The sequence below is a fragment of the Myotis lucifugus genome, unplaced genomic scaffold, assembly GCF_000147115.1.
Source record: "Myotis lucifugus unplaced genomic scaffold, Myoluc2.0 scaffold_617, whole genome shotgun sequence".
NCBI lineage: Eukaryota > Metazoa > Chordata > Mammalia > Chiroptera > Vespertilionidae > Myotis > Myotis lucifugus.
Window position 1 is genome coordinate 275,093 of NW_005871665.1, and position 15,237 is coordinate 290,329.

The 15,237-nt window shown below is 55.1% G+C and overlaps 1 protein-coding gene across 1 annotated transcript; it reads right to left on the bottom strand.

Annotated features, from left to right (window-relative positions):
- Window positions 1–120: 120 nt before the first annotated feature.
- On the bottom strand, window positions 121–12,061 carry TCN2 (transcobalamin 2). Its single transcript, XM_006104885.3, has 10 exons — window positions 11,884–12,061; window positions 11,398–11,609; window positions 8,472–8,664; window positions 7,497–7,666; window positions 6,407–6,568; window positions 6,033–6,205; window positions 5,715–5,901; window positions 4,443–4,614; window positions 3,031–3,146; window positions 121–696 (listed from the first exon to the last, which is right to left on the bottom strand). Exons 2-10 carry the CDS (start codon window positions 11,459–11,461, stop codon window positions 635–637), a joined length of 1,299 nt encoding a protein of 432 aa, XP_006104947.1. The 5' UTR covers window positions 11,462–11,609; window positions 11,884–12,061; the 3' UTR covers window positions 121–634.
- Window positions 12,062–15,237: the final 3,176 nt, after the last annotated feature.

Below are 15,237 nucleotides of genomic sequence, written 5' to 3' on the forward strand. Positions count from 1 at the left end.
CTTCCAGCACCGTATCCCCCAGGACCCGGCATACTGACCCACCCTCTTCCCCTCCCAGGGGTACCCCCCTTTCTCTGCTCCCGGCATGTGCTCCCTAGCATGAGGCATCAGGACGCTGGCGCACGTGCATAATCAACACTTTAATCATTTCAAAGATAGGCTTTGAGCAGCCCTGCAGGGTCCTCGCCAGCTGCTATGCCACGGCTGGCCCTGGGGCCGCCACCCTGACAGGGGACCTGAGAGCTGGGTTCAAGGCTCAGCCCCTGGGCTGCACCGGTCTCCTGGTAGGACCCCAAGCCCACAGCGGGTGGTACTCACACTGCCAGCGGCCAGCGGACTTCTTGTGCTAAGGGGCCTGAGGTGCTTCATGCCCTTCAGACTATGAGTGCCCTTCGTGGGACGCCCGCAGGGCCAGGCTGGCCAGACCCAGCAGACAGACATCCCGGGGAGGGAGCCTGGCTCCCTACTCCCAGGTGGGCAGTGGCTTGGGAGCCTTGCAGGGGTGGTGGCTGGCTGATCCGGGGACATTGCTCCAAGTGCACACGAGGCGGCGGCAGGGCCAGGCACGTGCCTGGACGGAGGAGGATAGAGGTGCAGAGATTGTTCGAGGCGGCCGGGGGAGGTGAGCTGGGGGCTACCAGGTAACCAGCCTCAGCTCGATGGTCTCTCCATCCTTGGGTCTGTAGTCAGCGATACCTGCAGAGACAGGTGGAGCAGGGGTGTTAACAGGGCAGAGTCCCCCCATCTCATCTTCTGGACCTCCAGCTGAGGTCAGGGTCCGTCAGATCTGCTCAGGGCTTGGTGTCCAGAGCCAGGTGACCCTCTGAACTCAGCTGTGACCTAGGGTCCCCGAAGCCCACGGCCTCATTTTGCAGCGGGGCAGCCCCCAGAGGGTGGGGTAGGGGCAAGCACACTGGATAACCAACGCAAGGTGAGAGGAACCAGAGACCCGGACGACGCCCGGTGGGCACGGTCTCCATCGTCCCCGAGGGGCTGCCAGGAAGAGGGACTGGAGGGAGGGCCAGGACCACCGGGGAAGACTCCCAGGAGCCAGCCTCCGCTCACTGGAGACAACCCAGGCTCCAGCGTGACGCCTGGGGCCAAGCCCCAGCTCTGTCACACTATGGGCGTGACTTTGGCCGGATTATTTCACCTCCGTGAGTGCTGGTGTCCCATTTCTGACGGAGGGATAATAAAGACATCACTAATGGGGCCTCCCTCTTCCTAGGGGGGTGGGCTTCCTGCTGGATCAGACGGCTAAGGGGTGGGCGGTGGAGGACACAACCACCCACACCTGCCTCGTGGCTGAGTCCACTGGGCTCCCCCTCCCCCCCGGGCTACATGGTCCATATCAGTGATAGAGGCCAGATCTGCAGGCGTCGTCTGCGACCCCTTCGTTTAATTTATCAATCGGTTCAGAAGCCAGGCTTCTCCTGGGGCTCCCCCAGAAAGTTCCCACCTTCCATAAAGCACTTGGCTCAGCGGTGGGACATGGTAAGTGCTGACTAGAAGTCCCAGGGAACAGGAGCAGGGACAGGTGGCCTTGAAGAGTCTGTCCACACCCCTATGTTCATAGCAGCACAATTTATAATACTGCAGCTAAGATCTGGAGACAGCCTAAGTGCCCATCAGCAGATGAGTGGATTAGAAAACTGTGGTACATCTACACAATGCAATATTACGCTGCGGTAAAAAAGAAGGAACTCTTACCATTTGCAACAGCATAGATCAGTGATGGCGAACCTTTTGAGCTCGGCGTGTCAGCATTTTGAAAAACCCTAACTTAACTCTGGTGCCGTGTCACATATAGAAATTTTTTGATATTTGCAACCATAGTAAAACAAAGATTTATATTTTTGATATTTATTTTATATATTTAAATGCCATTTAACAAAGAAAAAATCAACCAAAAAGATGAGTGTCATAGGTTCGCCATCACTGGCATAGATAGAACTGGAGAGCATTATGCTAAGTGAAATGAGCCAGTCGGAGAAAGACAAACATCACATGATCTCACTCATGTGTGGGACATAATGATCCACATAAACTGATGAACAAAAGTGGATCCAGCCGAAACCGGTTTGGCTCAGTGGATAGAGCATCGGCCTGCGGACTGAAGGGTCCCAGGTTCGATTCCGGTCAAGGGCATGTAGTTGAGTTGCGGGCACATCCCCAGTGGGGGATGTGCAGGAGGCAGCTGATCGATGTTTCTCTCTCATCGATGTTTCTAACTCTCTGTCCCTCTCCCTTCCTCTCTGTGAAAAATCAATAAAATATATTTAAAAAAAAAAAAAAAAGTGGATCCAGAGACAGGGTAGCACTGAGTGGACCGTCCAGCCTCGGAGGGAAGGTGGGGGAGGAGGGGTTAGAGATCAACAAAGGACTTGTATGCGTGCATATTAGCATCACCAGTGGACACAGTGGACACGGACACTGGGGTGGTGGGGGCTTGTCCTCAGGGGTGGGAGTGGCGGGGTGGGGGTCAAATCGGGGAATAAAGGAGACATGTAATACTTTAAACTATTAAAAGAAAAGAGTCTATCTGGTGACTGGGCTGTTGCACAAGGATGCTCATGACAGTTTGGGGCAGAAGATGTAAAATTGGAGACAGCCTAGCGGCCCACTCATCCCTCTCCATACCCCCTCCCCCTTTCTTTCTTCCTTCCTTCCTTCCTTCCTTCCTTCCTTCCTTCCTTCCTTCCTTCCTTCCTTTCTTTCTTTCTTTCTTTTTTTTTTGTTAATTCTCACTCGAGGATATTTTTTCCATTGATTTTTAGGGAGAGTGGAAGAGAGAGGGAAAGACAGAGAGAAACATCGATGTGAGAGAGACACATCGATCGGTTGCCTCCTGCACAAGCCCCGACCAGGGCCCGGGCCGGGGAGGAGCCTGCAAGCTTGAGCATCAGTGACTATGTGAGGCTGGGGCCCAGGATGGTTCGAGGGAAAGCTGGGGTGAGTTGTCAAAGCCTCGCTTTGGGGGCAGGGCTGGTGTGGGGGGCACACCCAGAGGTGGCCGGCCACCAGACTCACCTTGCTGCAGCGGGGTGTCGGGGGCTCGGATGAGCTGCCAGAACTCACGCTCTCCGACTTCTTTCCCCATCACAGAGGTCAGGTAGGGGCCTGACAAGGAGGCCTGGGTTCCGTACCTACCAAAGGGACAGGCAACGAGGGAGAAAAGGTGACTGTGGCTCCCAGCGACCCAAGGACAGAAGTAGAGCTCAACCCACACTAGGAACTCAGGGCCAGGGCTAGCCAAACCCTTCCTGGCCACCGTGCCATGGGTCTCACCTCCACCCCTCCTCTCCAGCCCCACTGTCACTGCCCATCAGGTGACTGCATCCCCTCTGTGCCGACCATGACCATGGCCTGCAGGAAAGGCACCTACTACATTATCAACCCCGCAGCTGGGCCCCCTCTGAGGGTTGATGTTGAAGGGGTGAGAATCCGAAGCTGCCAGCATCACATAAAATGCCAGGGAGAGAGGGTGAAGCCAGTGTGCAGAGAGAAGCTGAACATGGGGGATAGAGGCACATGGTGGTAGCACTGGGTCCCTGGTTCTGGAAGGTTCTGTGGCTCAGGGCCACTCCCTCTTCCTGTGGCTGGGTTGCTCAGTCTTCTCTCTGACTCTACATACACCATGCTCCTCGTTATCAGAGAGCACTGGAGTTCGATTTCTTTTTTTTAACATATTTTTATTGATTTCAGAGAGGAAGGGAGAGGGAGAGGGAGAGAGAGATAGAAACATCAATGATGAGAATCATTAATCAGCTGCCTCCTGCACACCCCTCACTGAGGGATTCAGCCCACAACCCGGGCCCACAACCCGGGCATGTGCCCTTGACCGGAATCGAATCCGGGACGCTTCAGTCCACAGGCTGACACTTACAATTCCAAAAGGCTGATCGATGCTTTGGGTCTTCGGGAGAGAGGGTTTTTATAACTTTAAGAAACAGAAACCCATCCAGGGCGACTTAAGCAAAGGGAAAGCAATGTTTTAGGGGGTGTCACGAAGCAGCCCCCTTTCCCAGTCATCCCCTCACTCTGTGGGGCCACAGGGTCCCTAACATTGTGTGGGGGGACACATGGCTGCTCAGAGCACTTCTCTCTGCACACTGTCTGTCTCTGTTTTTCTCTCTTCTCTCTCTGTCTCTGTCTCTCTCGCCTGAAATTTCCTGGGTCCAGATGACCCCAAGGTGCCAGCGGTGGGCCCTCCCTGTCCGTTGGGAAATCCAACTGGGGCCTCACACTGAGGCTCATCTTTCTAGAGGAGAAGTCTGGGGCCTGGGTGACTTGATGGAAGGCACTCAACTTCCCTGGGCTAGAACCCCCACTGGTAACATGAGAAGCACCCCCATCTTATTGAGGCGTGACCCCATTTCAGGGATGTGGGTTGGGTGGGGTGAGGGCCGGGAGGTGGTGGTGGTTGGGGGGGGGGTCCTCACATGAATCCTCCGAGCTCCTGGGCCTTCATCAGAACATCTTCCAAGGAGGACCCAGCGGGCACTGAGATGGTGTGTCTGTACGGTGGCCAGACACTGGGAACCTTCAGCATCACATGGATGAACTCTGGGACTTGCATCAGTGACGGGGTCACCGTAGCTGGCTCCAACGCGACTGTCCCCGAGAGAGAGGAAGTGTCAGCCGGTGTGAGGGCGGGGGGCCTGGGTGTGAGTTCTCCTTTCTTCCCTTGAAGACATCGGGACCTACCAGGACCTCCTCCTTCCTGATGGTCCCATCTCCGTCAACGCCACCGCCGCCTGCCCAGCTGAAACCTGGCTGCCAGCCCAGCCCCCCTGTCCCCACCCACCCAAGATCAGGCCCCTCCATGGTGTCTCTGCCTCCAAGATCCCCCCTCCCACCCATCTGCTACACAGCACCCAGGGGGCTCTTTCTAGAATCTGCATTTGCTCAGATCGCTCCCCGTCCTCTCTGAGGGTCTCCCCTCCTTTTCATTCTCCTGCCTGCCACTCCAGTCCATTCTCCCAGGCCCCACTCTTCACCCCAATTCCAGTCTTTACACCTCTGTGCCTTTGCTCCTGTTGCCTCTTCTCTTCTCTGCCCTCCCTCTTCTCTTCGCCACCTGCAAATCCCACTCACCAACACTCGGGCTGCTCACTGGGACTCATTATCTATGTATATAAAAGCCTAAGTGACCGGACAACAAAACAACCGAATGACCAGCCAACCGGTCTCTATGACGCACACTGACCACCAGGGGGCAGATGCTCAATGCAGGAGCTGCCCCGGTGGTCAGTGCGCTCCCACAGCCAACCTCCTGTGGCCGGCCAACCTCCCGCAGTCCCTCCCCCTGGCCAGCCGGCCCCCGATCAGCCCTGATCACTGGCCAGGCCGAGGGACCCCACCTGTGCACGAATTCGTGCACTGGGCCTCTTGTAATGTATAAGAGCTAACCAAAATGTGTCACTCCCCATCCATCCATTCACTCACTCACTCACTCACTCAAACATTTATCACAGAAGGGCGGGAGACTCCTGGCCTGCCCAGAGCTCTCCATTTGGTGTCTCCCTCCCCACACTGTGAGCTGCTGGAAGCTGTGACCACATCTTAGCTGCCAGTGTGTCCCACATACACTCACAAACCCCTGCTGACCCGACAAATCGGGACCAAACAACCGCCCCTCGCTGGGCCGGGCAGACTTCCAGGAGCGCCCTGCAGATTGAAAACAGCCAAGCTCCCCTGAGAGGGGTGGCTACCTCTTGGTGCCAGGCAGTCTGGGGAGATGAGATCCACATAGCTCTTGTGGTTCAGGACAGGCAGCAGCTGGGAAATCATGAGCGCGTTCTGGAAGGCCCCGTCTTGCAGGCTGGCCAAGAGAGCGGCCCTCGCGTTGAGGCAGGCTGTGCCCAACTCCGCCCCGGGCATAGGGGAGGTCATCAGCAGCTGGTGACAGAGTGGGGGAGGGAAGGGGGAGGCGGGTCAGCCAGCAGGGAGAAGCCAGGTCTCCCGGCGCCTGACGAGCCCGCCTCCCACCAGCCACCAGGAGGACCACAGTCCCGGAGCCTCTGTCCCACCTGCAGCGCCAGCGGGGTGCTGTAGACATTCCCAAAGTAGCCCTCTGGGGTCTGGGCCTTCAGGACCTTCTCCTGCGCTGTCCTGATGGCCAGGGTGATCCGGTGTCTCAGATCGGAGTTGAGGTTGGAGCGCTGCAGGCAGGTGAAGGCCAAGCCCGCTACGGCCACTGTGTCTGCAGGGGACAGAGCCGAATGGAGCTGGGGTCAGGATCCCAGTCCAACTCCGACGCTGGTCACAGCCACTGCACCACACACAAGCCCTCGCTGTTTTCCTCCTCATGGACTCGATAAGCAGGGGCCCAGGGAAAGGTGAGCACAGGGCCCGAGGGGCTGGAGGAGCGCCAGCCTGGCCTAGCGGGGTCCGGCCCACTCACCCACAGAGAGGTGGCCCTGGTGGAGGTGGTGGTCATGTTCCACGGCGTAGAGGAGCTTGCCGACCACGCTGTCATGGACCCGCTTCTGGTGGACACACAGGGCCAGGATGCTCAGGCCGTACTGGTAGTAGCTGGTGTGGGGCTGGCCCTTGTGATCGTGCCCTGAGAGGGGGGGGAACCAAGGGGTGAGGGTGGCACCCCAGGCCTGCGGGGTTGCCTCTCTCCATCCCCTCCCAGCAACCAGCCCCACCAGCACACAGGATGCTTGGCTTATACTTCCCAACACCCTCCTCTGGGTCATGGGATCCTTTGTCCCTTCGACCCAGGCTCGCGGAGGCCCAGTAAGCGTCAGGCGCTGTGCTTGGAGGTCTGAATGCGGTGACCACAGGCAGGCGCCATGCAGCTGGGGCCTCTGACAGTAACACAATCCACACTCGGGGAGCACAACCAGAACTGAGATGTGGACGAGGTCCGAGGGGCGGTGTAACAGGGGCCCTTGAGTATCTGGGGAGTCAGGGCAGGAGTCTCCAAGGAGGTGATGCTGGGAGGGGAGATAGGAGAGAGCTAGGGAGGGAGGTAGCCTTCCAGATACAGGGAACATATATGGAGACCCAGCTTTGGCAGCTAAGAGAAGGCCAGTGTGGCTGGAGCCCATGGAGTAGGCGAATGGGTGAGCCAGAGAGTGGGTGGGCAGAGCCTGGAGAGCAAAACATGGCAGACAAACTGGGCCTGTGGGCTGGGAACACAGCAGTGAGCAAGCCCCTGCAGGGTTGCAGTGGCACTAAAAGATCAGATTTGTATTTAAAATGCTTGTTCTGTGTGTGCGGGTCATGTCCGGAGGAGGAAAGTTAGCAGAAAGAGGATGAGGAGTAACTAAGAAGAAGGCTGTGTTGTTGCCCCAGAGGCGGATAGTCAGGTCAGTCTCGGTGGCATGTGGAGTGCAGGAAAGGCTTGATCAAGGAAGGCTACCGGGGCGGGCCCACGCCTCCAAGTGGACAGTGAGGTAAGGAGAATGGAGGGCAGGAGCGGGGCCTGGAGAGCAAGCCCACAGTTCTGAGGAGCCCACCCCTGGCAGGCTGCGTCCCCTCACCAATGGACCTCTTCTCATCCTCCAGGAACCGCTTCAACAGTGAGACCAGCCTGTCCCCCTTGTGGCCCCCGATAAACTCGCAGTTGGCCTTGAGCGCGAGCATGTAGAGAGCCAGCTGGCCCATGGAGGGCTTGGCCTGCAGGTCACTGCTGTCATCGCTGGGGGCATGCCTAGGACAAAGTCAGTTAGCAACACTTCCAGGAGAAAATGCCACCCATGGGGCATTGGGGTGCCACCCCCTGCCCCCCAACATCACGAAGTGGAAAAAAATACCAGCAGTTGGAAAATTTGCTAGAACCTTCCCCAACACAGATAATAGTCAGTCAGGTAAGCTGTGAGGTGGATGCCACACATATTTCGTAACGATGAAAAATTAAACTCAAGGACACAGTCCGAGGGTTCTCCCATCCAAATGGCCTGTGCTTGCCCCGCCATGTTGGTCACCCTTCGCCTACGTACTCTTCCCTTCCTTTCGTCTCCCTGCCCTGCATCTACTTCTCAAGACGGAGGCCAAGAAGGAGATGCTCCACGGTACTCCTGATCCTTCATCTCTCATTCAAATTCCCACACTGGACCTCAGAACAGGCCTCCCTTAATCCCCCTAGAAAGGGAGCACAGAGCCAGATGCTGCTTCTGAGCTCAGTTTGGAAGAGTGTGGTCATGGATGAGTGATGTCTGCCCCAGGCATGGAATAGGGAATAGGAGCACAGACACAGATGCTGCTTCTGAGCTCAGTGTGGTCATGGATTAGTGATGTCTGCCTCAGGTGCAGAAGCAGCACAGGGACCCTGTATTGGCATCTCCAGTCTAGTCAAACCAATTCCATTCAACAGATGGAAAAAGGCGCAAGGGAGGTGAAATGTGTCTAAGGTCTCCCGACCAACCAGTGACAGGCCCAAACCAGCACACGGGTCTCCTGTCTCTTAGGATATGGAGCAAGACAGGGGGGAAAGTGAAGAGGGAGCATGGCGATACCTCAGGAGGCTCTGCTGGTAATCGACCTTGAGGCTGTGTAGGTAGAAGGCCTCCTTGGTGCTGGCCTCCACGCTGGAGAGGCGCAGGCCCACATAGATACTGGGGTTCAGGTGCTCCAGAGAGAGCTGGTCCATCCAGGGCAAGAGGCGCTGGCCGAGACTCTGCACCAGGCTGCTGTCCACCTCGGGGATGTCTGACGAAAGAGAACAGGCCCCGTGAGGTCGCAGGGGCAGGCCGCCATCAAGGAACTGCCTTTCCCTCACCAGGGTCTTCTCCTGGGAATACATGTCCCCACTCCACCTCCGCCAGAACACACCCTGCTCGTATGGGGAAATCTGGCCATAAAGAAAGGCAGGCGTCCCCAAACAGCGGTGGGTGTGGGCCAGGGAAGGGTGGTGGTCGGTCGAGGACAGAGGAAGCTGGTTGCCAGGCAACTACTCCGCCCATCAGGAGTGACAGAGAGACTGCAGGCTGAGCCTCGTGGTGTTACCCCCGGGCACCATGCCTGACCCCATCTGGTCCTCACACCAGCCCCTGGATGAAGGTATTGTCAGCATTGCTTTGCACGCTCACCTCTGTCCAGCCTCTTCCCTTAGGGAAGGCACCTGAGCTGAGCAGGTGGCTTTGCAGTCCCCTTGGACTTCTCCCCACCTCCGGCCTCCAGGTCACTGCAGGGCTGCGCTCTGTCCTCTGGGCCCTGTCCCGGGATGTGAGCAGGCGGCCCCTCCCAAAGGGACTGCCGGCAGAGTGCCTCCTGGGCCTCCTCTCGCTCCCATGGCCCCATCTCTTCCGGTTTGGAACCTACCGCCTTACATCTGTTTTCTCCAAATCATAGGTCTTTTTTGCTATGAGAGCAGGAAGGCAGGGGGAGTGGGATGGGGAGGTAAGTGGGAATTGCTCTCCTTGCCCTTTCTATGTTAGAGTCTTTCTGTGTATCTGTCTCCATTTCTGTCTGTCTGTGTATCTGTCTCCATTTCTTTCTCTCTCTCTGTCTCTGTCTCTTGCTCTTGCTCTGAAGACCTCAGTTTCTACACTACTCAGCCTGTCTCTCTCTCTGGTCATCTGTCCCCCCCCCCCCCATTCCTTTCCTTCTCTCTTTTCTTCAAAATGGCAAGGGAATCCCTGCCCCACCCGGGGCTCTGACCTCGGGCAGGTGAGTCAGCCTGGGGGTTAGAAGAGATAAGAAGAGAAGCTGGAGCAGTAAACAGCCTCCTTAAAAGGAAGGCGCCAGGCAGATGCACTCAGGGTCATAAAGTGTCCCGGCCCAGCACCCTTTCCCCCTGGAGCCTCCTGCGCCCAGGGCGCCCAGGGCGCCCAGCCCTGCCCAGCCCTGCCCTGCCCGCTGAGGCCTGCCTGGCATCGCCGCTCCGAGGCGCAGGAGCCCACCGTGCACAGGTGTAGTGCAGCATCCCTGTACGTGACCTGGAGCGCGAAGCCGGTGAAGCAGGTGTGCGGCACGCAGAGAGGCAGGCTGGGAGCGCTCTTAGCCCATTTTGCAGGCACGGGAATAAGGCTGAGAGTGACTGGGTGACTCAGCCACAGCAAGCAAGCCCACACACCCAGACCCAGGCTCTCCAGGCTCCGTGGGAAGGGGGCTTTAAAAATGTTCACAATGGCCCTGGCCGGTGTGGCTCAGTGGATAGAGCGTCGCCCTGCGGACCAAAGGGTCCCAGGTTTGATTCTGGTCAAGGGCACATACTTCGATTGTAGGCTCCTCCCCATCCCAGGCCCTGGTCAAGGCTCGTGCAGGAGGCAACCAATGGATGTTTTTCTCTCGCATCGATGTTTCTCTCTGTCTTTCCCTCTCTCTAAAAATCAATGGAAAAATCGGGTGAGGTTTGAAAATAAAATAAATAAAATGTTCACATTCAGTGAGGTTGGGGACCGGGTTCTAGGTCTCCCCTGGGCACTGGCTAGACAGGAGCCGAGAGCCAAGGGCTACGGCGTCTGGTGGCACTTGAGGAATCCCGGCTGGAGGCTGCTGGTGCCCCTGACCTGGCTGTGGGGTTCTGAGAACCGAGCTGGCAAAGCCAGATTCCTGGAAAGCGGCACCCTGGGCAGGTCACCTTGCCCCTCCAACCCCTGATTGATTCACCCATCACGTGGCCATGACCGGACCTGCCTCTCGGTTTCTCCAAGGATCACAGGAGAGCCTGCTGGTGAGAGTGTATGGCAGGCACCACGCTATGGGCAGAGCACAGAGGGAAGAGACAGGTGGGCGGCCCCCAGCCTGTCACTCAGACTCACAGACAGGTCCCAAGAGGCCCCTGGGGTCCGGCCCTGGCACACGAGGAATACCATGCCAGTGTCTCACCGTGGCCCTCCCTGCCCCTCTGGGACGCGTCTCCCCAGCAGGGTCTCCATCCTCACTTCCCTCGGCCGGTTTCTTTTCCTCTTTTTGGATTTCAGTTCCCGTGTTGCCCCCAGCTCCTTGGAGATCCTGCCCCCACCTCACTCCCTGAACCGGTGGCCTTCGATGACCTCAGCCTCCACACACACAGCGCCGATTTGCCTCTCGACTGCCTTCGTCCGTCCCTTCGCTAGAGCGGAAGCTGTGGGAGGACAGGGACGGGCTCTGGCTCCCTCTTTGTTCTTTCCCCCAAACCCTAACACCACACCTGTCACGGGAAGGCTCAAGCAACGCGCGCTTAACGGATCAACGCACAAATGACGGAATGAAGGGAGGCGATCGTGTCCGGTGGGGAGTCAGACATGTAATTAATCTCAACACACGTGCGGAATGCTGAGGTCCGGCTCAGCCCCCGCCAGGCCCAAACTGCTGTGAGAGCCCAAAGAGGCGGGCGGGTACTCGTACCCCGTCCCACAGCGCACCTCGGTTTCCCCAGCGATAGAAGGAGGGGCTTGAACAAGACGGTCCTTTCTCTAAGGACCGGGAGGAAAGAGGCGCAGGGAGTCTGTTACTTACTGCAGATGTCAGCCAGGGCCCCCAGGGCCCCCAGCAGGAGGAGGAGCGCCCCAAGGCGCCCCATGGCAGCAGCAGGTGGGTGAGCAGCAGACGGGGACCTGGACGGGGAACTCCTGGGCTGGCCTGGCAGAGGCTGTCCTGACCACGGCTGGTCGCTGCTCCGTGAGAGGCGGGCTCTGTCACTGATTAATCTCTCCGTGTCTGGCAGCGTGCTGCGAAGTCAGCAGAGACAAAAAGGGGGCGAGGTCTGTCGCTGAGGGGAAAGGAAGGCCAAAGGGCAGAGGAAGGAAGGGCGCAGTGACCTTCCTGGAGGTAGGGGCAAGGGGAGGGGGCAGTAGGGGCGGTGTGTGGGACGTTTCGAGGCCAGCCACATGTGTCCTTCTGTCCGAAGAGCCCGCCAGCGGACCTGCCCAAGTCTACCTGACTGCACCTGCCGGGTACCCCCCAACTGCTCCAGCGGTGCACGGGCAGGGTGGGGGTGCCTACCTGCTGCCCCTCACAGAAGGAGCCCCTGGAAGTGCCTACACAGGCCTGGGACAGGGAGCAGAACGGGGAGCTGCAGTGGTCACGTGATCGAGACTGCTGAAGTCAGCTGTTATCTGCCCGCCCAGAAGGGTGGGGCTGGCTGAATCGGGACCAGACAGGCTAGATTTTTTAGCCAGCGGAAAACTTGGAAGCACCCTGGAGACCAAACAAAACAAGTTAAGGGACAGGATTTAATCATTTGAGACACAAAGCCATGGGCAGCGGGGCTGTTTATCAGGACTAGAAAAGTAACCTAAAAAAAAAATCTCTGCAAGGAGAGAAAAGGAAGGATTTCTCATCTGCCCGGCCCCACAGTGTACAAGAGTGAACTCTGGCCGTGCTGTGTGACCTCGGCCAGGTGACTTAACCTCTCTGAGTTGGAAATACTTTCTCCTGTGTGAGGTGAAAGCGTTGGGCAACATCCTTCTAATGAAGCTCCCTTCCAGCTCAACCTGTGAAGATGTTCAGCCCTTAAAACACCTCTAATCATTTCCAAATACGATTTTTTTTCAAGAAATATATTGAAATTATATTTATTTAAAATATAAAATATATTTTATTGATTTTTTACAGAGAGGAAGGGAGAGGGACAGAGAGTTAGAAACATCGATCAGCTGCCTCCTGCACAGCCCCTATTGGGGATGTGCCCACAACCGAGGTACATGCCCTTGGCCGGAATCGAACCTGGGAACTTAAAGTCCGCAGACCGACGCTCTATCCACTGAGCCAAACCGGACAGGGCCCAAATACGCTTTTTTATGGCAATCATTTTATGGCAAATAGCCAAGGTTCATTCTTTCAAGATAATGTGGTGTTTTGTTTTGTTTTTGTGCCTGACTTATCACAAGTCAAGCTCTTGATATAGATAAATACAGTCATATACCTCATTTCAATCAAGGACGGCCTGTATAGACAATGGTATTCTCATAAGCTGACAATGGAGCTGAACAAATTCTATTGCCCAGTGATGTTGAAGCCACCATAACATCATAGTGCAAATGCTACAAAAATCAGTAAGGCCGTGGTTGAGATGGCAAACAACGCTAACCCTGGGTGTGGATGTGGATGGTATTGAGGAGCTCCTAAAGGTCATTCTTGAGGGACTGCCTGGTGAGGAGTTGTTGGAACTGGAACAGGAATGCATAGCTAAAGAAGAGGCAGAGAGCCCTAGCCAGTGTGGCTCAGTGGACAGAGCGTTAGCCTGTGGACTGAAGGGTCCCAGGTTCGATCCCGGTCAAGGGCACATGCCCAGATTGTGAGCTCGATCCCCAGTAGGGGGCACGTAGGAGGCAGCTGATCACTGATTCTCTCTCATCATTGATGTTTCTATCTTTCTCTCCCTCCCTCTCCCTACCTGTCTGAGATCAATTAAAAATACATTTTTAAAAAGTCATGTGGTAAGATGGGGATCTGGGACTGGCTTGCTCATTGCTTGACAAGCAAAGAGGGTGCCAACCTAGACAATCTTGGCATATAGGGCTGATGCTCTAACCAACGGAGCTACCCAGCCAGAGCTGAACACTTTTTATTGCAGTGTCACTGATGTCAAAATTAACATACAGTTAACGACATATTGACAAGGGTATACAACTGGGAAACCATGACCACAATCAAGATGAACATGCCCATCACCCTGAAAAGTTTCCTCCTGCTCCTTTGTAATGCCTCTCTCTCACCCCCAGCGTCCCCCATCCCTAGGCATCCATTGATCTACTTTCTGTCACTTTCCAGAACTTTATATTAATAGAATCATTCAGTATATAACACTTTTTTCCTAGCTTCTTTCATTCAGCATATTATTTTGAGATCTGTCCATGTTGCTCCATGTATTTTTATTGCTGAGTAATATCCCATTGTATGGATAGACCAACATTTGTTTATCTGCTCACCTATTGGTGGACATCGGGCTTTTCCAGACTGGCTTCTTTCGCGTAGCAACATGCATTTAAAATGTATCCATGTCTTTTCACAGCTTGATAACTCATTTCTTTTCATTGCTGAATAGTATTCCATTTTTGGGATCTATCATAGTTTACTAGGTGTACCGGTTAATAATGCGGATTTTTTTTCAATAGATGGAGTTACACATATGTTGATTTATATGCGATTTGATATATATGCGATTTTGTTGTATTGACAACAAGCTTCAAAACTTCCTATGTCAAATTTTCTGAAGGTGTTAACATCGCAGATATTTTTATGCTTAAAAATGTCGAATTTCGCCCTAACCAGTTTGGCTCAGTGAATAGAGCGTTGCCCTGCGGACTCAAGGGTCCCAGGTTCGAGTCTGGTCAAGGGCATGTGCCTTGGTTGGGGCACATCCCCAGTAGGGGGTGTGCAGGAGGCAGCTGATCGATGTTTCTCTCTCATCGATGTTTCTAACTCTCTATCCCTCTCCCTTCCTCTCTGTAAAAAATCAATGAAATATATTTTTTAAAAAATGGAGTTTGGAGGCCTGAAGAAGAACCCATTAAAGAAATTTAAAATGTTATCTACTTTCCAAACCACACCACCTTGGTGTGAATATTTGTAATAAATTTTGTAATTATCCTTTGAGGAACACAATACAAAATTCACGTGTACATAGTAAAAGCTCAGATGTGTTAAATGTGTTAAAAGTACATTTAATATAGTCCGAGCTCTAGAACTCTGGTCTTTCATCTTTTTTTTTTTTTAATTAAGGATTTTATTTTTATTTTTATTTTTCATCATTTTTTCAACCTACCGCTAAGGCTCAGAAAATATAAGTGGCCTCTCTGGTTTCCCTACCCCTGTAGGATAAAAGTCTGCTTTAGCTTTATTTTACCCACATAACAGCTTTATTTTACGCACATAATTAAAGGAAAAGCCGATGGCAACCGTTACCACGACAACAGAATGCGTTCGCTCCCCTCTAAACGCGGTTCCCCTCGGCTTCCCAGCAGGCACTGCGCTGCTTACAAGCCTTCCGCCCCTCTCCATCCCAGCATGCAACGGGGCTCATACGCCGTGGGGTCGTCATCGGGATAGTTATAGATATGCCTTAATATCGTCCCTCGTTTAAACGTTGCAACGGTCTGCAATGGAGTCATAGGAGGAAAAAGCTCAAAAGATCGGTCTTAGCGATTTTTTTCCTCCTTAAATCGCGAGGAGGGAAGCCCCGTCACTGCCTAGACGCGCTCAGGCACCTCGTTGGGCAGCCTGCGCAGACCGGCTGCGTGGGGGCCTCGGGGCCTGAGGCCGGGCACGTGCGGGAGGAAGTGGCGCTGTCAGTCCGCGCGGCGCTCCAGGCCCCATCAGCGTGGAGCCATGGGAGACCTGGAGAAGAAGAAGGTG

Bases quoted from the DNA above. Each gene is read 5' to 3' on its own strand.
- TCN2 (XM_006104885.3), bottom strand. From the start codon at position 11,461: ATGGGGCGCCTTGGGGCGCTCCTCCTCCTGCTGGGGGCCCTGGGGGCC. The intron at 6,206-6,406 runs GTGAGTGGGCCG...TGTCCCCTGCAG, and splicing joins CCAGGGCCACCTCTCTGTGG to ACACAGTGGCCGTAGCGGGC. The intron at 5,902-6,032 runs GTGGGACAGAGG...CTCTGTCACCAG, and splicing joins GCACCCCGCTGGCGCTGCAG to CTGCTGATGACCTCCCCTAT.